Below are 20,327 nucleotides of genomic sequence, written 5' to 3' on the forward strand. Positions count from 1 at the left end.
CATTGCTCACCTTTTGTTTCTTGCTGCTGTAGTGTTTCAGAACTTCTTTATATATGCTGGGGACTAGGCCCTTTTCAGATCTGTGGTTTGAAAATACTTCCTTCCACTCTGCGGGCTGTCTTTTCACATGTCCCTTTCAACTGACATTTATTAAAATGAGTGTCTCTCACCATGCTTCGCATCTCCGAAGGCTGAAAAAGCGGCTGTAGGTCTAGCTACCTAAACCGCATCCTCCTGCCCCCCCCAAGGTCAAAGGTAACATCACGATTCTGACTTTCTATTTCTTGTTTCCTAAAGAACCAGCCCTACTGAACAGATGTTCGGGCCTCAAGGGTACATCATCTCCTTGGTTGCATCAAACTTTGTCCAATGGTCCACAATTTTACATGATGCTGAACGGTTTCCCAAAAATGATTTTATCAACTCACGTTTCCTGCTGTAGCAGATGGAGATTCCTGATCCTGATGTCCTCCAGCACTGGCTTTGTCCAGTGTCTTTCTGCCAGTTAAATGGGTCTGAAATGGTATCTGCTAGTCTTGCTTTGCATGTCCCTGATCATTAATGAGACTGAATCTGTCTTACGCTTGTCGGTCTTGACTGTTTTCTCTGCTATAAATGTCCGTGTCTTCTGGTTCTGTTTTCTGTCTTTTCATGCTCATTTGGGAGTGTCTTGAGAACATCTGGATGTGTCTTTAGGGACAAGGAGGAAAGGCGTTTGTACTTCTAGTTCTTGCTGGATTCCCCTCCTCAGGGGGCCTGCCAGGACCAGTCCCTTTTCCCTGCCAGTCCCAATAGTGGGTGCCAACAGTGTTTGTACCAGGACAGCTGGTGAGAAGGAGATGTCCCTGCAGTCTTCAGCTGCCCCCTGCCCCTCTCCCAGCTTGTGCTGAGTGAGCTCGAGCACCTTTGCATTCGCCCCCTTCCTGTGGACCACCTGCTCGCCGCCTCCTCTCAGATCAGCTCTCTTCACCGATGTATAAAAACAGAGGGATAGGGGCGCCTGGGTGGCTCAGTGGGTTAAAGCCTCTGCCTTCAGCTCAGGTCATGATCCCAGGGTCCTGGGATCGAGCCCCGCATCGGGCTCTCTACTCAGCAGGGAGCCTGCTTCCCCCTCTCTCTGCCTGCCTCTCTGCCCATTTGTAAGCTCTCTGTCAAGTAAATAAATAAATCTTAAAAGAAAAAAAAAAGAGGGATAATTGACATTGCTTCTCTCTCTTTAAAAAAAATATTTTATTTATTCGTTTGGCAGAGAGAGGGAGAGCACAAGCAGGGGGAGCAGGAGAGGAACAGGCTCCGCACTGAGCAGGAGAGGAACAGGCTCCGCACTGAGCAGGGAGCCCGGCGCAGGACTCGATCCCAGGACACTTCACCAACTGAGCCACCCAGGCGCTCCCCGCTTCTCTTTCTCACCGTGTTTCACTTTCCACCTCCCTTTCTGGTAACGCCTGCTCTGGTCCTTGGGCTCTCGTTTCTCTTCCCTCCAGGTCTTTCTATCTCCTCCGGAACGTCTCAGCCTCCAGCTCCCGGTCCCCAGCCCCACGCACCCTGGCTGAGCCCTCAGGGTCTCTCCTTTCCTTCCTCCTGGGTGCTCGCCCCCGCCCACGCTGCCTGCAGCTCCTCGGTCCTCCCCTTTCCCTGTCCAGCCAGTCCCTCTTCCCGGTGTCTGGGGGGGGGCCACAAAGCAGGGCCTTTCTCCTCCCCTTTGCTGAGCGGAGCAGTGCGACCCGATCCGCACCCCTCCCCCACTTCCTGTCCCGTCTTCTCCTGCTCCCCCCCCTCGCCCTCCACTTCCTCCCCCACCTCTGCTCCTCTACTGTCTTTTCTTTCTCACCCTCAGTGATGTCCTCTAACACACTTCCTCTCCCCAGGGTCCCTGTCCTCTGCCACCTCTGGCTCCCAGGCCTCCTCTTCAGTGGCCTTGGGTGGGGTGTGGGGCTGTCGCGTGATTCCTGGACCCTCAACGCCTTCCTTTCCCGCAGAGCTCCTGCAGAGGGGGCGACCTTACCCAGGCTGAACCTGGGGAGGACCACAGGACCTCAGCCCCTGGGCCTGATTTCACTGTCCCCAGGAAGGCCCTGGAACTCTGCCAGCCTTGAGCAGGGGCCGCCCAGCCTCTCACTTGCGTGAGCCCAGTACCTTCTCACCCGTAAGCTGGGGCTGTGAGCCTCGGGCCGAGGGCTGCTCTGTGGCGGTAGGAGGTGCCTTGGCTACAGTGCTGGCTGGGGCCAGGGACTCACCTGGGGTGGGGGGCGTCCCCACGCACTGCTTGCTGAGTCCCCTGGGGGTGCGCGTGTGTTTTGGGGTGAAGGTGTCTCATCAGTAGGGTAATTAGAGTCCCCTTGGGGCCTCTGGGGATGGACCAGGGACTCTTAACAGGGACATAAGCTCTCAGAGAAGCTGGTTCCATTCAAGTTTTATTGGGCCCCTTTCAACCTGGAGCTGGGCCCTCCGCCGGCTGCCCACCCTCCCCGGCTCTGTCCAGTTGCCCAAGGGAAGGGCAGGGCAGGGCAGGGCAGGCAGAAGGAAGGGGCTGGAGACAGATCATTAGCCCTCTCCCCTCCCCCGGGGGGAGGGCCGTCCCAGTCTCCAGAGCTGGCCCCAGGGCCACCAGTCCAGCCGCCCCCAGCCAAATCCCAGCTATGGGGCACTGGGGGCGGCCCTCAAGGCCCGGCCTCTGCGAGCTATGTGGCCGGCGTGTGCCCGTTGGCCAGCCGCCCAGCCGTCCGGCTCCGAGGGCCGTCGGTCGGGGCCGCCCCGGGCCTGGCAGCCGCGCCGTTCTTCAGCGGCAGGTGCTCGGGGACCGCCTCCCCGTCGCTCGAATCGGACTCCTCCACGTCGCTGCGCACGTCCTTCTCCATCTGCGGGGCGGGGCGGGGCATGAGGCTTGGGCCTGGGGCTGCAGGGAGGCACCCGCAGGCGAACCCCGGCCCCCGCCCACCCTGCCCTACCCCGGCCCTACCCGGCCTTTCTTCACGAAGCTGTAGATCATGCGGAGGATGAGGCACGACCAGAACACGTGCAGCAGCTGCAGCATCACCAGGAGGACGTTGAAGAAGTAGTAGCCGAAGAAGGGGCCCCACTTGGCGACGGACTCGTAGTAGGTGGTGTAGAGGATCCTACAGCAGGGGAGCGGGGAGACGGGCCTCAGCCACCACCAAGGCCCCCAGTCCTTGGGACCTCTAACTTGTGTGACCCTCCTTGCTCTACAACCTACCATGGCTCCCTCTGCTGCCCCCCCCCTCCGCCCCCCAGAGAAAGTGATGTTCTTTAGCTGGGCGTTTAAGTGCCCTTCTTGCCTGGTCATATTAACTTGTCAGAACACACATGAACCCCAAGGGGATGCTTAGTGGCCCAGCTGCTCCCTCCCCCATCCCGGTCCCCCAGGCAGTGAGCTTCTGCCCTGCCCTGCCCCCTGGCTTGGCTGTGGGGCCACCGTGAGCCAGCCTTGCTCGGGCAGCTGGCTCTCTCTTCCTGGGCCTTCAGGGACCCACAGCCCTCTGTTTCCTCCACAGGCTCCCCCGGCCTGCAAATATCGAGGGCTCCAGGTCACCCAGTGACCTCCTCCAGGCTTGTGGCTACAAACTCTAGACATGTACATCTCTGTCCAGAACCCCAGGCTGGTGTGCTCATGCCTTCTCCATGACATTTCTAAGTCCCCCCACAGACCCTGCAAACCAGCACAGCCACAGCTGCGCACCTGTTCCTCAAGCAGCAACTCCGACCTCATACCCATTTCATGGGCCTCGAGTGACTCTGACTGTACCCACCTCTGTCACCTGCACTGGTCCAGCCCCACCATGGCTCACCTGGGCCAGCACAGTCCCCTCCGCTGGACCTCCCTGGGCCCCCACAGTTCCTGCTCAGGCCTCTCATCCGCTATTCCCCAGCAGCCAGCAGAGGGCGCCTGTGAGCCCGTGGGTATGTCCCTCCTCTGCCCACAAACCTCCAGGGCTCCCTCCTCATTGGGGTAAAAGTCCAAGTCCTCCCCGAGAACCCCAAAGCCCCAAATGACCTGCCCCGTCCCCTCCTCACTCACTCTGCTCCACCCACAGGGGCCTCCGTGCCATACCTCCACACCAGGCCCAGTTCTGCCCCGGGGCCTTTGCACATGCTGTGCCTGCTGTTTGGACCACTCTTCCCATACGATCGGTCTTAAGCTCTCTCCCTCCAGTCCTTCCCAATGAATGCTGCCTTTTCCCTGACCAGCCTAATTCCAACTACCAACGCACTCCCTGTGCCCTTCTCAACCTCACTTTCTCTTTAGCACGTCATTCTCTCATGCTTTAGATTCTACTTGCTTGCCTTATTTACTCTAGTCCCCCCCACCCCCTCCCCACATTAGCCCCACCCGAGCAGGTATCTTCACCTTGCTCCCTCATCAGCAAACAGACTGGGCAGACTTTAGTGAGTGGGTGCCCAACCCTGCCTCCTGCTCCGTGTTCCAGGCACAGGGGGGAATGACTGAGTCCAGACTTCTGTCTCTCCTACCACGGGGTCTTTGCACATGCTGTGCCCAGTTCCAGGAACACCTTTCCTTGCCTTCTCCTGGAAGCCACCCAGCCCACAGCCCCAAGTCCATGGGTCAGGAAACCCAGAGGGAGGCAGGCCTGGATCTCAGACATGCCCTCCCTCCCTGCTCCCCCAACGGCGTGCTCACTGCGTAGGGAAGAGCACGAGGCGAGTATAGAAGAAGACCAAGGAGAAGATGATGAAGAGGGTGTCGCACACTTTCCGCCAGTGCGTGTAATTGAACATCTTGCCAGCCTGCGGAGGGCAACAGAGAGAACCGGCCTCAGGCCAATGGTGGGGACAGGAAAGTAGGTGAGAAGCAGGGCACTGGGAAAGGGCGGGGCCTCCTCTCCAGGAACTGTGTAGAAAGGTGTAGTGCGGAGCGTGAGAACCTTTATTTCCACCGCCCCGCAAGCCACGAGGGGGCGTGGCCTCGTGGCCGGGGGCGTGACCTCACGAAGGGCTAGGGTGTTGGGGGAGGGTGTTGCGGGGGGCGGGGCGGGGGGAGGGTCGGGCTGGGCCAGGTCCACCTCCAGGAGGTAGTCAGAGGCGTCGTGCAGCAGCAGCACGAGAGAGCCGATGCGCAGCAGGTTTGAACTGTAGGAGAACGAGATCAGCAGGATGGTCACGAAGTGGTGTGTCACCTGCTCCTTGAAATCCTGCGGGAGACAGCGGGTCACAGCAGGGATGAGGCCGGGTGGTGCGGGGGGCGGGGGGGGGGACGGACACCCCGCCGGGATGGGTGGAGGCCCTCGCAGGGAGCTGGTTGGCTGGCGTCTGTACTTTTTTTTAAAAAAGCTTTTATTTATTTGTTTGACAGAAAGACACAGCGAGAGAGGGAACACAAGCAGGGGGAGTGGGAGAGGGAGAAGCAGGCCTCCCAAAGAGCAGGGAGCCTGATGCGGGGCTCAGTCCCAGGATCCTGGGATCATGACCTGAGCCGCAGACGGACGTGTAAAGACTGAGCCACCCAGGCACCCCTGGCGTCTGTACCCTGTGGACTCTGGGTCTCCCACCTGAGGCACCAGGGGGTCTCAGGGTAGGCGGTGAGGCCATCCCACATGCAAGACTCGGTCCGTTTCCCCTCTTCCCTCGTCACTTCCCAGCCAGGCCTCACCTTGCGTCTGACATCAAAGGGCAGCGTGATCAGCAGTGAGACGTAGAAACTCAGCTCCAGGAGGTACCAGTAGTACAGGGCCGGTTGCAAGGGCTGCAGGGGTGTCCGCCAAGGTTAGCTGTGGGGGGTGGAGGCTCCCCAGGGGCAGGGAGTCTCCCCAGGGCCCTCCTCCATTGCTCAGAACCAGGACCCTTGAATCCCAATGAGTGAAGAAGGAGTGAGATCCCTGTCCCCGGAGGTAGGCAAGGGCAGTGGTTCTGCGGCATCTCCTGCTCCCCGTTTCCCGGAGTCTGGCCCCTATCCATTCCAAAGGGGAGGCAAAAATATAGATCGGAACCTGGAGGGGAGTCATGTCATGTCTGGGTTTGGCTCTCCCTGCTGTGGCTGAAGGAACTCTGACCACCCCAAGCCCCCACCAGCCTCCGGGCTCTCCCTGCCACTCACCTGATTTGGGTAATTGTCCCAGCACATGACCGGTGCCCACAGCCACGACTCCTGCAGGGACACGGAGTCTGAGGCTGCCCAGAGGCCAGAGGTTGCCCAGCCCTCTACGCCGGGGGTGGGTGGGTGGGGTATCCCCAGGGCCGCTCGCTCTCATTCTGGACCCCCAGTTCCCAGGCATGGTGTGTCCTCCCGGGCACGTGGATGTCCGCCACGCCCGCTCCCAGTGCTCTCTCCTCCCTGTGCTTTTGCACGGGCTCCCCCCTCTGCCCGCACCCCTCCACACCCCCCAGTCCGGGCCCAGTGCATCGGCGCACTCACGTGGTAGAGGACCGACAAGCCTCCGAAGAAGGAGCAGAAGTAGAAGCTGAACCTCCAGCTGCAGGCGGGGAGGGAGCCCGTGAGGCAGCCACCGGAGGCGCCCGCTTCCCCCTGCACCCCCAGCGCCCCCCCGCTTCCCCCAGCCCCGGGCTCACCTGGCCTCGCAGAACTTCTTGGTCAGGGAGGGCCGGTCCTGGTTCCGGCGCCTCCGGAACCAGCGCTGGATCTGTGGCAGCGTGAGGCCACACTGGACCGCAAGGACGGCCATCTGGTGCTGGGGAGGGGTGAGTGGGGGAGGTCACAGAGGTGGCTTCCTTCCTGTCCCTGTCCCAGGACAGATGAGACCCGGCCGCGTTACCCCTTCCCCTGCTCCCCCAGACCTTGCCTGTGGGACTGTCTGCCTGTAGACATGGAGGCGGCCCCCCAAAACAGGCCGTATACAAGCCAGCCCTGCTCACAGGAGAGACAGGTGGCTGATAGGGACCGGGACTAAGAAAGGGGGTGGCGGTGGAGCACAGGTTTTCCTCTACCCTTCCAGAAAAGTCCGGTCTTACCCCCACCCCAGGCAGGCAGTTGCGACCTCGCCTCCCACCCCTACCTGTAGAGAGAGGGTGACCAGGGAGGGAGGAAGGTCCTGCATAGGGACAGCCAGAGCACAGTACAGATGGGAATGCGGAGGTATCCCAGGCCTGCTGCGGTCTCCCCCCAACCCCATCAGTCAGTCAGGTCTTCCTCTCCTCACCAGCTCAGGAGATACCAGCCCCCCCCCCCAACCGCCCCCAGCTCCCCAGCCCCGCAGTCGCAGGATCTGCCCACTGGTGGCCTGGGGGTAGGAGCACTGTGGGTGTGCAGAGGCCGCCCTGGACTTCCCTGTTCCTGGCAACAGGGCCACATCCCATTCCCCAGGCCCCGCCCACAAGGGGGCCTGGGCTGGCCGAAGGGGTTGGAGGGGGGCAGAGGGGGGCTCTCACCTCCTTGGGTTTCCACCCTTCTGTGAGGAAGTACTTCTCCAGAGTGGCATTGGGCCTCGCCGGCCTCCTGGTCTGATCGCGCACACCGAGCAGCCGGCCCAGGGGCAGGCCAACAAATCTGGGTGCAGGGGAGACAGAGCCTGTCAATCCAGGTGGGGAAACTGAGGCTCAGAGGGGCCGGGTCATATGCTGGGAGCCCCGAGGGGTAGCCCGGCCATGGCACTGGGACCAAACCTAAGAAAAGGCAGTTGGGTGGCCGGTCTTCAGGGTGGGGGTGTGAAGGTTAACTTGCGGGGTCTCAGGTAGCTTCACACAGTCCCCATCAGGAAGAAGGGCCTCCTCGCTGCCTGTCTCATGGTCTAGGTCCCTGTCTGTCCCCTGCCTGGCTCAGGGGTCCCCACAGGCAGGAGCGGTGTAGACAGGCAGAGGTCCCTGGTCCCTGGCCCGTCACCACATGTCCCACAAGGGGGGGGAGTGTCCCCCAGCACTTCATACCCACCAACCATCACCCTGCATTTGGGGAAACTGAGGCTCAGGGCAGCTCAGCAAGGAACTCCTTCCAGCACAACAGTGACAGGACGTTGGGGAGGAGGGGACTGTCATTTCTTGAGTGCCGAGCATGGGTACGAATCCGCATCAGCTGCGGCTCATCTGACTCTACTGTCAGAGTCCCCACTGTCCTGATGGGCAAACGGGGGCTCAGACAGGTCAGAGCGATGCCCAGGGCTGCCCGGCCAGGGAGGAGCAGATGGGCCCAGCATTGACTTTAAAAATGGCGAAAACCACTGCCTTCGACCTTGGAAAAGCTGATGAGGGGACAGAAGGCCGGCTGAGGACAGAGCAGAAGCTGTCACCCTGCAACCTCCCCCCACCCCCAGTCCTGGGTGGGACTCGTGTGTGCCATTCTTCCAAGAATCTCCCAACTATCTTAACGGTAAAGCCTGGCTAGAGGGGAAAACACCCTCCTGAACCTGACAATGGCCAGCCGTCTGGTATCAAAGGTCCTTTTTAGCATAGGAAAGCTCTTTTAAAACTTTGTTCCTTACCTCCCTAACCCCTGGTACCTAATCCCTCACAACCCCAGTGCAGCAGCTTTCAGCGGCCTCCAGCGCCCGTCCCCGGAGCTTTAATAAACCACCATTTTGCACCAAAGACGTCTCAAGAATTCTTTCTTGGCTCCCGACCCCACCCCCACTTAACCTGCCCTATATTCCAAACTTCACCAAAGCTATCCCATCCCCATGGCCCTTTAAAAGGACACCTCTGGGATGTGAATACACCCCACCTATGTCTGATGAGGCCATCAGTTAAATAAACAACCGCTCACTCCACGCTCCAGTAGTGAACCCGGGCAGGTCTCCTGTCCTGCAGGAAAGGTGCCCCCCGCCCCTGACTTGAGCCTCCTAGAACCCCTTCGGCAAAGACCTCAGTCCAAGATGACTCTCCCTCTGGGTGACCACAGGCTGGTCCCTCAACCTCTGTGCCTCCATTTCCTATTCTGTAGAATGGGGAGAGCATTAGTGCCGCCTCGTGGGGTTGCGCTAAGGGCTGCCTTAGGATGCGTAAGCTGCTCAGAGCAATGATGGGCACACAGTAGGCGCTCAGAGGGTATCTGTTACATAAATACAACCTCTGTGGGTATTCCCTGGGTCTCCTGGGGTCCAGCCTATATCTAGGAAGCCTGGCCTGGAGAGACAAAGCAAGAAGTAGAATGCTCCCAAGTCCCTGTCATCAGGGGAGGGCAAAGCCAGGGACCCAAAGTGGGGGGAGGGGGGATTCCGGGGGTGTGGAGGGGGTTGAAGGGGGATAAGGGCTCTGGAGGGTGGGGGGAGGGATGGTGGAGGGGCCTGGTGGGCATTTCTGCAACCCAGCTTTGAAGGGACTGCAGAGGACAGAGTGCAAAGGCCGGGTGGCCACATAGGGAGTAGCGGACCTGCAGAGGGCAGGCCGGAGAGGGAATCTTGGGGAGGCAGCTGATGATGGGGGGGGTTGGATCATGGGGGTGCCGGCAGCAGAGGGGCCTGGCAGAACAGGTCTGAAAGCTGTAACTACAGAGTTGGTGGGGAGGGTGGGGCTACCTGGGACCCAGCAAAGGGACCCCAGAGAGATGCCCACACCCAGGAGACAGCCAGCCAGGAAAAGAGGAGGAGACTCGGTTGGAAGCAGGGTCTGGGTCCCATGAGAAATGACTGAAAATCTACAGAGTTTGGGAACCAGGTTGCTGGGAACCTGTGGGGGGGGGGGCAAACACTCAGGGGTGTGGGCACCAGCAGGCTGCAAGAGATTGGGGGTGGGGACCGCCGGGGGTGGGGTGGGGTGGTTTAGGGCACAAAAGGGGAAGCCAGTGCTTTTTGCTCCTTCCTTTGCTACAAAGGGGGGAGGGAAGCCTTAGGAGCCAGGAAGGAGGGTTGGAGGGTCACCTTGCCCATAGGAGAGAGGCAGGAGGGAGTGGGCGAGAAGCAAGTCTGGGTGGCTCAGCTGGGTAAGCAGTTAAGCATCTGCCTTCAGCTCAGGTCATGATCTCAGGGTCCTGGAATGGTGCTGCTCCCCTCCCCCAACTGCATCAGGCTTCCTGCTCGGCGGGGAGTCTCTGCTTCTCCCTATATCCTAGCCTCCTGCCCGACCCCCAGGCCTTGTGCCCTCTTTCTCTCAAATAAATAAAATCTTAAAAAAAAAAAACACGTTTCTTTGCTCACTGACTGGCCTCTGCAGACCCTTACGTGGTCAGCAAAGCAAGAACGCGCCCTCCAGGCCCACTCCCCCACCCCCCCGCCCCCCAGGTTTGCCAAAGATGCAGGGGCCTCCAGACCCGAGCAGCGGCCATGGTGACAGGGAACCGGCCCTCAGAGGCTGGAGGAGTGTGGGTGGTAGCAGCTAGGGGCAAGGGGGGTGCCAGGAAAGGCACGCCAGGCTCTATCCAGGACACATGAGGACGAAACAACACAGGACAGTTGGCCAGGGTGAGCACTGTGCGCAGGGGAGGACAACAGGGCCAGGCACCACCGCGAGGCATAAACTCACCTCTCGAAGGCCAAGCGCATGACCACCAGGGCCAGCGCCACGGGCAGGGCTGCCAGCAAGTCGCGGGCGTGAGGATAGACCAGGCCATCCCGGTCCTCTAGGGCAGCCCACGTGTTGTTGGGCGGCAGCCACAGCCTCTCCTGCCAAAACCATTCGCTGAGGCTGGACAACATCCTGTGGGCACAGGGTCCCGTTAGTGGGAGCTCAGCGTGCGGGAGGGCCCACCACCCCATCCTCGCCCCCTTGTGCCCCAACGCCCCGCAACCTTGACTTTATGACAACCGGTGTGAAAGAGGGACTTGCGCTCTGTGCCCTCAGGCAAGTGACCTGCGGGCTCTGAATCTCAAGTTCATTTGTCATACAGGGACAGCAGCCCACCTGGGAGCCCAGCCCACTAATGCAAAGTGTCTCCCTGCCTGCTGGTCCCGGAGACACACCTCATGAAAAGAGTTAGTGCTCTGCACTTCACAGGTGCAAAAAAAGGTGGCTGGAAGTCAAGGGACTGGCTGACTGGGGTCATAAACTCAAGTTCTCCAATGTCATGGGAGGTGTCCCGCCATTGTGGGAAGGTGTCTCCAAGGCAGCCCAAAGGTGAGAAGCTGAGGAAATCCGCAATTCCCTTCCCGAGCATCCTTCCGGGTGTGAAGGTCAGCAGCCCCGCTGGCTGTGAGGCTGGGCTGCGGCTGGGCAAGAGTCCCTGGTGCGTGACGGTGCCTGCCTGATCACTGGAGCCGCAATTAAGTGAGCTTTCCTTCCACCAAGAAGGCTTTCCGACAGCCATCTTGAGGCACCCAAGCAGCTTTGCCCTTTCCCGAGATCTTAAGACAAGTGCCTGGACCCCCACACTAGCCCCTGCTTGGGAGGTTTGTTCATCCTTATGTCTGTCCATCCATCCATCCATCCATCCATCCATCTAAACATCCACGTTACCTGCTGATGTCTGTCCATCCACCTGTCCCTCCAATTCATCTACCTACCAACCAACCCACCCACCCACCATCCATCTATCCGTCCATTCAGTTGTATGTTCATCCATCCACCTGCCTGCCCATCTGTCTGTCCATCCACCCATCTGTCCATCCGTCCATCCATCCATGTGCCTGCCCGACTGTCCATCTGTCTGTCCATCCACAAGGTGTTCTCTGATTGACTTGTTCATGCCAGCGTGCAGCTAGGTGTTAGGGACACATCAGGGAAAAAAGCAGACATATTCCTGTCCCCGTATGGGGGGCAGCCATCACACAAGCATACAGATTCGTAAATGAGACAGGACTGTGTGATGAGGCCTGGTAGAAAATGAGCAGGGTACCACGATTTTAAACGAGGTGACCAATGAAAGTCTAAGGAGATGCCTTCTAGGCAGAGACCCAGAGATGAGAAGGGCCTGGGTTTACGCAGAGGAGAGTAGTGGTGGTAGGGAGGGACTTTCAGAGAAAGCAGCAGCAGGTGCAAAGGCCCTGAGGCAGGACTGAGCTCATAGAGTGTTAGGGGAACAGCAAGAGGCCCCTGGAGCAGAATGAGCAAGGGGGGGGAGGGAAGGGGACAGGGGCAGGTCGTGCTGGGCCTGTGGGCTTCAGGGAGGAGTTGGGACAACTTCCCCCAACATTCGTGATGAAAAATTTCAAACCTACAGAAAAGTTGGAAGAATTTACAGTGAACTCCTACACCCCAGCACTAGATTCTGCCGGCCAGTTTGCTCTATCTGCTCTATCGGATATCTGCGAGTGCATCCACCCACCTTCCCCGCTCCTCCCCTCCCCCCCCCCAGATCAGGCCATCTTATTTTCCTGGATGCATTTTAAAACAAGCAGCAGACATCAAGCTGCATCACCCCTAAATATTTCAGCACGCAGATCATTAGCTAGGCTCCAATATTTGCTAATGGGTTTTTTTTTTCTTTCAAGGTAAAATCTGCTAGAGCGAAATGCATAAATCCTTCACCGAACGGTTGCCGAGTCCGAACAAATACAGGCAGCCGCGTGACGCAGCCTCCAACCACGGACACCCCCCTCCTCCCTCCGCAAAGCTCTCCGTGCCCCTCTGTGGTCAACCTCCATCTCCTCCGGCTAAAGGTAACCTCGCTTCTGACTTTCCTTCCCGCCCTGCATTCATCCTGTCTGCGCTAGAACTTCCTATAAACGGAATCACACACTCCACCTTCCTGTCTGGCTTCTTTCGCTCTGGGGAACCGTTTTGAGATTCGTGTGTCATAGCATCTACTGGTAGCTCCCCCAGCCGCCGCCCCCAAATCGTGGATATGTACCATCTGCTTGTTGATGGCAACTGGAATGCTTCCCATTTGGGGTGATTAGGAACACAGCGATTATGAGCAGACACATCTCCCGGGTCAGCCCGGCAGGGAAGCCGCCCATCTGACTTCATAAGCAGCGGCCAAACTGTTTTCTGGATGTCCGGGGGTTCTGTGGCCCTTGGTTTTATTTTAGATAAGGACACAAACCATGGGGTGTTGGCAGCCTCGTGGGAAGTGGCCTTTCGGAGGCCAGAAGGAGGTGCTGTCCACTGGAAGGGGGTAGAGAGGAGGGGCAGGTTTCCAGAGACTTCTTTGTTTGTTTGTTTGTTTAAAGATTTTATTTATTCATTTGACAGATAGGGATCACAAGTAGGCAGAGAGGCAGGCAGAGAGAGGAGGAAGCAGGCTCCCGGCAGAGCAGAGAGCCCGATGCAGGGCAGAGACGCACACACAGAATTCCATTTTTATCAAGTTCAACAGCAGGCAAAACGGACCGAGGATGGCGGCATCTGTGTCCCGCAGCCACTGTCGCAGGTTACCACTAACGCAGTGGCAGATGTGTTCTCTCATGGTTCTGGGGCTCAGGAGTCTGAAATGGGGTCTCGCTGGGCTGAGTGCAAGGTTGGGCAGGGCTGGGCTCCTTCGGAGCTCTGGGGAAGAATCCGTTCCTGCCTTTCCTGGCTTCTAGAAACCACTTGCACTCCCTGGATGAAGGTCCCGTCTTTGTCTTCCAAGACAACATCTCTCTCTCTCTGACCCTCCTGCCTCCCTCTTATAAATGCCGCTGGGATGACACTGAGTCACCGGGGAATCCGGGGTCAGCCCCCACACCGTCAGCAACCTCTAGACCCCTTCGTCACACGAAGCTCCAGGATCAGGACGTGGCGTCTTTAGGGGGCATTAGTCCGTGACCACACTGCTGGGCATCGGGACAGGCGGCTGCCTTTGGGACAGACAGTGACCAGAGGGGCCCTGTGGGGTTGCCTAAGGCTGGCACGTTCCGTCTCCCGATCCGAGCCAGTGGTCTTCTGGTTGAGGAAATTCCCTGAGTCATCCATCTCTGGTGTGGGCCCTTTTCTCCTGCTCATGAAAATGCCTGCATTTTAAGAGTCCACCATCTGATTCCAATCCCACCTTGTGGGCTTGTCCACGGGACTCAACTCGGTTCTGACACTGGACCTGGAGGTGGGGTCAGATCCCAAGGGGTAAGGGGCTCAGTCCTACAGAGACTGTCCCCCCACTTCAGCCGCCAGGTGTGTCTACATGAAATCGTCACCTGTGCTTCTGGCCAACTGGCTGTAAACCAGAGGCCCCCCCGACCCCCTCCTGGGGGTTTTGAGTAATTCACTAGAGGGGCTCACAGAACTCGGAAAGACGTTTTACTTACTAGGTCACCGGTTCATTAGACAAGAACACAACTCAGGAACGGCCCGATGGAAGAGACGTAGACAGCAAGGTGGGGGGGGGCCCACCTCCACGTGCATCACTCTCCCCAAATTTCCATGCACGCACCAACCAAGAAGCTGTCTGAACCTCGCCCTTTGGGTTTCTGGGGAGGTTCATTACAAAGGCATGCTCGATTAAATCATTGCTCACTGCCCAGTGAGTCAGCCTGCAGCCCCTTCCCCTCCCTGGAGGTGGGAGGGGCCCGCACGAAATTTCTACTGTCTCTCTCTTCACTCTTTGCCTTCCCTGACAACCAACCCACCCACCCTGGTGCCCCAGAGGCTTTCCCAAAGTCAGCCATGTCAACCTAACAAAGGACACCTAGATCACCCCCATCGCTGGAAATTCCAAGGGTTTTAGGAGTTCAGTGTGAGACCGGAGACAAAGAACAAATATTTCTTTCTTACTATAAATCATAACATCACAAGTCAAATACAGAAATAAGAAACATTCTGAGTCTGGGTCTCAGAACCAGCATGTGGCTGGTGTTCAAGTCCATGGGGAGGGATGGACCAGCCCAGGGAGGGACGGAGATGAAGGAGCAGTCTGCAGCCCCCATGGTGGTGGGGGGGACATCTGGCAGTCAGTGAGGTGATGAGCAGCAGCAGCAGCCTGACAAACAAGGGTATGTGACAGCGGCTAGTCTAGACCTAGCAGGCTCAGATGGCCCAGACAGAAGGGACAGATGGGCACAGAGTCTTCTGTCTGGGTGGTTGATTGCTCTACAAGAAACTAGCTGCACTGACAGGCAAGGTTGGCTTGATCTGGTGCACTGCCCCCACCCCCCACCTGAGGGCGCATGCTCAGCCTGGGATTCCCACCTCCCAACTGGAGCCACATCTCCTGCATGGTACCTCTGGCCTCCTCCCACTTTCTCAGCAGACCTCCCTCCCTCTGCCGCCCAGTGCAGATGCAAATAGGCAAGGAGTCCCAGGAAAGCCCCCAGCCAGCCAGAGCTGAAGCAGATACCCGGGAGTCCTGGCCCCCTACCCCATATGCTTCCCTCACTCAATGATGCCCAGATGAAGACCCACTGCCTCTGTGCCACCGGCAAGTCGTGATGAGCTTCAGAGACAAGGGGGAACACACAAGACCAAGGGCATCTTCCAATCTCAGGCCTCCACTGATGTCCTGGGCTTCTCAAGCCCCCCATTCACTGCCTGACACTTTCGGCTCCCACCACACCAAAGGATTTCATACAGCCCCTTTTGCAAGTGCTGCCCTCTGCCTAGAATGCCCATTGAATATTTATTGCCCTATGCTGGGTGCTGAGAACATGAAACAGTCTCCACAGGGCTTATACACCTTCCCTGTCTGTCTGGCAAACTCCTAGGCATCCCTCAAAACCCAGTTCATTTGTTGCTTCCTCCTGGAGGTAGCTCCCGATTGGATTTAGTTGAAGCACACTCCCCCAGTCCTGCTTCACTCACTGTGAGGTTGGGAGCTCGTCACGGAGGCTCTCTGGCGACAGCCCGGGGTGGAGAAGGAAGGTTGCGTGACCAGCCTGGAGCCCCAGTCCCCTCAGCTGAAGCAAGCCTGGTCCTTTCCGGCGTCCACGTTAGACTGACCCACCTTGACTGCAGAGGTCTCAGCCCTGGAAGCCCTACCCCTTCTCCAACCTGTTTGTCTGTCTGTCCCCTCCTAGCACACAGGAGGGACTCATGTGCGGCTGTTACTAAACGACCAGCAAGGCCCAGACTTCTCTTCTTCCACCACCTGACCCTCATCAGACCCCTCCTTCCCAGAGGACGGGAAGGAAGGAGGCTCAGGCTCAGATTTTCCTTGTTCTCCTTTGGGCCCCAGCTCCTCTGCTCATTTCCTGGGACTCTGCCATACAGCTGCCCCATCTGAAAAATGGGTACAGCCAAACCACCTGCTTTCCAGTTTATTGTGTGGGCCAGGGGCCGTACCACACCGAGGTGACTCCTGCCTCACCCATTCACCAGGCAATCAACCTCAGGCAGGCAAGCAGGCTGTTCTGTGCCTCCGTTTCCTCATCTGTAAAATGGGCTAATAAGAACCCTTTCCACATGGGCAGTGGAGTGAGTGGTAAGTAGGACTGACCTGCATGTTATTAGCAGCAGAGAGGGGTGGTGGGATGAGGGGCAGCCTGGGGAGGTGGGGTGCTGGCCTGCAGCAGATTCTGGAAGGTTCTTCCCAGAACCTCCCTGACCTCTGCAGCTTTCCCTTCAAGCTGTAGCTCATGAACTCAGGCTGGGCTTAGCCAGGGCCACTGAGGGGTCATCTGGAGACTCACCGAGTGAGGGAGTGGCTGGTCAGCCCAACCAGCCTGAGCCTACAACCCCCCACACCCCTACCCTGCCCCCATCACCCCTGCCCTGCCCCCCAGTCTCCCAGCAAGGCCGCTGTGTCTTGAAGCCTCTTTGGCCTCACTCCCAGCCCTGCCCCTGCCACCTGGGAGCCAGACTCTGATAATCCTTCCGAGTGGCTAAAAATATATCCTCAGACCGGGGGAGAGAGAGGGATTAGGGCTTTGTGATAGTACGGGGAGAGGAGGATGAGCGGATGATCCCTGTCCCCTCTCAGGGGTCCGAGGGAGCTGACTCCATCCTTCCTGCTCCCTGGAAGTCCTGAGCGCCACCCGGACTGGCCAGCAGAGCAGGGCTGTGCACAGAAGGTTTGTTTTATTTTAAACCTGGCTGGAAATGCACGACTTGCCCGGGGTTGTGAAAAAGGAAATCAATTCAGACTCCTGATGTCTGGGCTGCCCAGCGACGACGGACGGACACACACACACACACACACACCCCTCCGGGCTCCTGCAGCCTGGCCTGCTGCCGGGCGTCACCTGACTCCCGCGGCTGGAGGCCCAGGCAGGGAACACATGATGTGCTAAGTGGGGGTGGTGTGGAGACAGCCACAGCCTCCCCTGCCCTGGGCCCCGGCTGTCCCCTGTGGCTGGCCTTGGCTCCTCCACCATGAACCTCTCTGAGCAGAATCCCTACGGGTGGTGTTCCCTGCCCAGCCCCAGGTCCAGGACTCTGCCTCCCACCCCAACCCCTCAGATTTAGACACACTGTTGAGGGCGCCTGGGTGGCTCAGTGGGTTGAGTGTCCGACTCTTGATTTCCACCCTGGTAATGATCTCGGGGTTGTGAGATCAGGCCCTGTGTCAGGCTCTGTGCTGGGCGTGGGGCCTGCTTAAGAGTCTCTCTTTCCCTCTTCTTTCTCTAAATAAATTTTAAATAATTTCTAAAAATAAGAAAAAAAAAAAAGACGACACACTTCTGCCCTCCATACTCTGGTTCTGTTGATACACCCTCCCACACCCCACCAACTCAACTGTTTGCAATGGCTGCTTGCTGGCCTTCTAATTCACTAAGCTCATTCCTACCCCAGGACCTTTACATATACATACCTAGCTCAAAAAGCTCATTCCTGCCCCAGGGCTTTTGCATATGCTGTGTTCAATTCACCAAGCTCATTCTTAACCAAGGGCCTTTGCACATGCTGTTCCCCTACACATCCCTGTGTCCAGCGCTCATTATTCACATCTCAGCTCAGAGAAATCTTCTCAGATCACTACCAAAGAAGCCTGTGTATTATTCCATCTCCTCATCCTGTTTTGTTCCTTCAGCCCTCTTGTCCTATTTGATCTATTATTTGTTTTTCTGCCTCACCCAAGATATAAGACTCCTGAAGGCTAGAATGTTGTTTTAGGCACTGCAGTATCCTAAGCTAGGGCCTCCCACAACACTGGGTGCCAACTAAGTGCTAAGCAGACGAATGAATGGGTATGAGTAGTGCAGACACATGGACAGATGGGTGGATGCGAGGACTTCAGTGCAGGTGGTGAGATCTTCTAGAAAAGAAAAAAAACCAACCCCACCGGGTCTCCTGGTTGGCTCAGTTGGAGGAGTGGGTGACTCTTGATCTTGGGGCTGTGAGTTCAAGCCCCGCACTGGGTGTGGAGCCTACTTAAAAAGAAACCATCTGTTTCAACTGGCAAGGTCAGCTCGATCCCAGTAAAGGAGATTCCCTGTTGCCCCATTTCAGAACTGGGAAGCCCGAGGCTTAAAGCAAGAAGCTACCGGCCATTTAGCCAGCAAGGGCGAGAGCTGGAACCAGAAGCTCATCAGGGTGGTGAGGGGGCTGCCCTGTACCACCAGTGGGCTCAGGGCTCACCGGACTCTGTGCAGCCGCCGGGGGCCTGCCTCTGCCTGTCAATCATTCTCCAGGTTCAAGCCCCTCCCCCACCCTCTCTGTGTTTTCAGCGAACCAGTTGCTCAGCATATAATTTCTTTTTTCAAAGATTTTACTTATTTATTTATTTGAGAGGGAGAGAGAGAGCATGAGAGGCGAGAAGGTCAGAGGGAGAAGCAGGCTCCCCATGGAGCTGGGAGCCTGATGTGGGACTCGATCCCGGATGACTTGAACCAAAGGCAGTGGCTTAACCAACTGAGCCACCCAGGCACCCCTCTTCTCTTTTCTTTTTCTTTTTCTTTTTTTTTTTTTTTTTTAAGATTTTCTTTATTTATTTGAGAGAGAGAGAGAGGATGAGCGCATGTGGGGGAAACAGCAAGGGAGGAGGACAAGCAGACACTGGGCTGAGTTTGACGCGGGACTTGATCCCACAACCCTGAGATCACAACCCGGCCCCAAATCAAGAGTTGGAGGCTTAACCCACTTCGCCACCCAGGCACCCCTCAGCACATGATTTCTTAACTGCTACACCCCTTGGCAGGCCCGGGGGGCTTAGGTGAGCTGCACCCCTGCTGGCCACCCTCTTGGCAATGCCCCACCCCCCAGAGAAGACAAGCACCAGCGGGGCCATGAGGATCACTGCAGCTGCCTTGGGCTGGCTGTGGGCCACTCTGATGGCCTCAGCTCCCTCCTAGGGCCCCGCCCAGCAGCTGGGACACCCATGAGCTCCACACACACCGCCCCCCCACCCCTGCCGCCAGCGTCCAGGACTTAGCATCCGCCCTCGGCCTTCTGCCCTAAATGCCTGCTTCAGGGGGCCGGTTCCCACTAGCCTTTCAAGACCTGGGTCAGATTCTATTTCCTCCTTAAGAGGCCTCCTCAAGAGCCTTCCCCACACACAGCAGAGCCCCCTCCCCACAGCCTTGCCCGTCTCACTGCGCCCTATCCCTGGGCCTTTCTTCGGAGCTTTCTTGAGCCCTGGAGCTTAGAGAGCTTGCTGGCTCTGGGTGTCCCCCTGGGCAGGAAGAGCCCGGGAGAGATCTCTGGGGTCCCCAGCCTCACCTAGTGTATTGGGGGTGGTCAGGGAGGTTTCAAGGACCAAGATAGGAGAGAGGATCAGGTCTCTTGGACATTGAGGGGGAAGGGAGCAGTCCTCAGCCCCAAAAGCAAGTGGGGATGGGGGGGGGCAGCAGGAGCTGACTATTACCCGCACAGGCACTGATGAAGCTTACAGGTGGGGGATAAGGGGAGCCCACTTGGGCCATTACAATAAAAACAAAAATACAGTTTTGAGGTATCCTTGACACACAAGAAAGTGCACATTTAAAGTGTGTGATCTGATGTGTTCTAACCTATGTATGTACATGTGAAATCGTCACCCTCAACCGAGATAACGAACATATCCATCGCTCCATGAATTTCCCGGTGCCCTTCTGGAGTCCATCCCTCTCTCCCCTCCAGGGCAAATTTGCAATCTGGATGTCTAACAGTCGGGGACTGGAAACCTCAGGGCTCCATGTGAAGAAATCTTACATTACAGTCCAAAAGACAGAGGAAAATACATCAGGGATGGACCTTGAGGATGTCCTTTGAGGAAACTAGTCACAACAAGACAGACACTGTAGGATTCCGCTCACAGGAGGTCCCTAGAGAGATCCATCTGTAAAGACAGGAAGTGGATGGTGGGTGCCAGGGGTGGGGGAGGGGGTGGGGAGACAGAGTCTCAGATTAGGGAGATGAGAAAGTTCTGGAGAGGGACGCACAACAATGTGAATATATCAACACTAAACTGTGCACTCAAAAATGGTCAAGATGGTAAGTTTTATGTCATGTGTATTTCACAACACTTACTTTTTTTGAAAGGCGGAGGGGGAGAGGGAGAGAGAGAATCCTAGGAAGGCTCCATGCCCTGCATGAAACCCAATGGGGGGCTCGATCTCATGGCCTTGAGATCATGACCTGAGCTGAAATCAAGAGTCAGATGCTTAACCAACTATGCCACTCAGGTGCCCCCAATTATTAATTTTAAGATTTTTTTTTTTATTTGACAGATCACAAGTAGGCAGAGAGGCAGGCAGAGAGAGGAA

At 57.5% G+C, this 20,327-nt stretch overlaps 1 protein-coding gene across 1 annotated transcript in view; it reads right to left on the reverse strand.

Annotated features, from left to right (window-relative positions):
• Positions 1 to 2,393: 2,393 nt before the first annotated feature.
• CERS4 (ceramide synthase 4) overlaps positions 2,394 to 20,327 on the reverse strand; it is a 31,854-nt gene continuing 13,920 nt past the window's right edge. Inside the window, exons 2-11 of the mRNA XM_032309028.1 lie at positions 10,381 to 10,554; positions 7,360 to 7,477; positions 6,544 to 6,662; positions 6,389 to 6,446; positions 6,071 to 6,121; positions 5,627 to 5,719; positions 5,040 to 5,168; positions 4,658 to 4,764; positions 2,960 to 3,116; positions 2,394 to 2,858 (exon numbers count right to left, since the gene is read on the reverse strand). Of these exons, the coding sequence (XP_032164919.1) occupies positions 2,682 to 2,858; positions 2,960 to 3,116; positions 4,658 to 4,764; positions 5,040 to 5,168; positions 5,627 to 5,719; positions 6,071 to 6,121; positions 6,389 to 6,446; positions 6,544 to 6,662; positions 7,360 to 7,477; positions 10,381 to 10,553 (1,182 nt within the window). The 5' untranslated portion in view covers position 10,554 and the 3' untranslated portion in view covers positions 2,394 to 2,681. The remainder of the gene's footprint in view (positions 2,859 to 2,959; positions 3,117 to 4,657; positions 4,765 to 5,039; positions 5,169 to 5,626; positions 5,720 to 6,070; positions 6,122 to 6,388; positions 6,447 to 6,543; positions 6,663 to 7,359; positions 7,478 to 10,380; positions 10,555 to 20,327) is intronic.

This window comes from Mustela erminea, chromosome 1 (genome assembly GCF_009829155.1).
Source record: "Mustela erminea isolate mMusErm1 chromosome 1, mMusErm1.Pri, whole genome shotgun sequence".
NCBI lineage: Eukaryota > Metazoa > Chordata > Mammalia > Carnivora > Mustelidae > Mustela > Mustela erminea.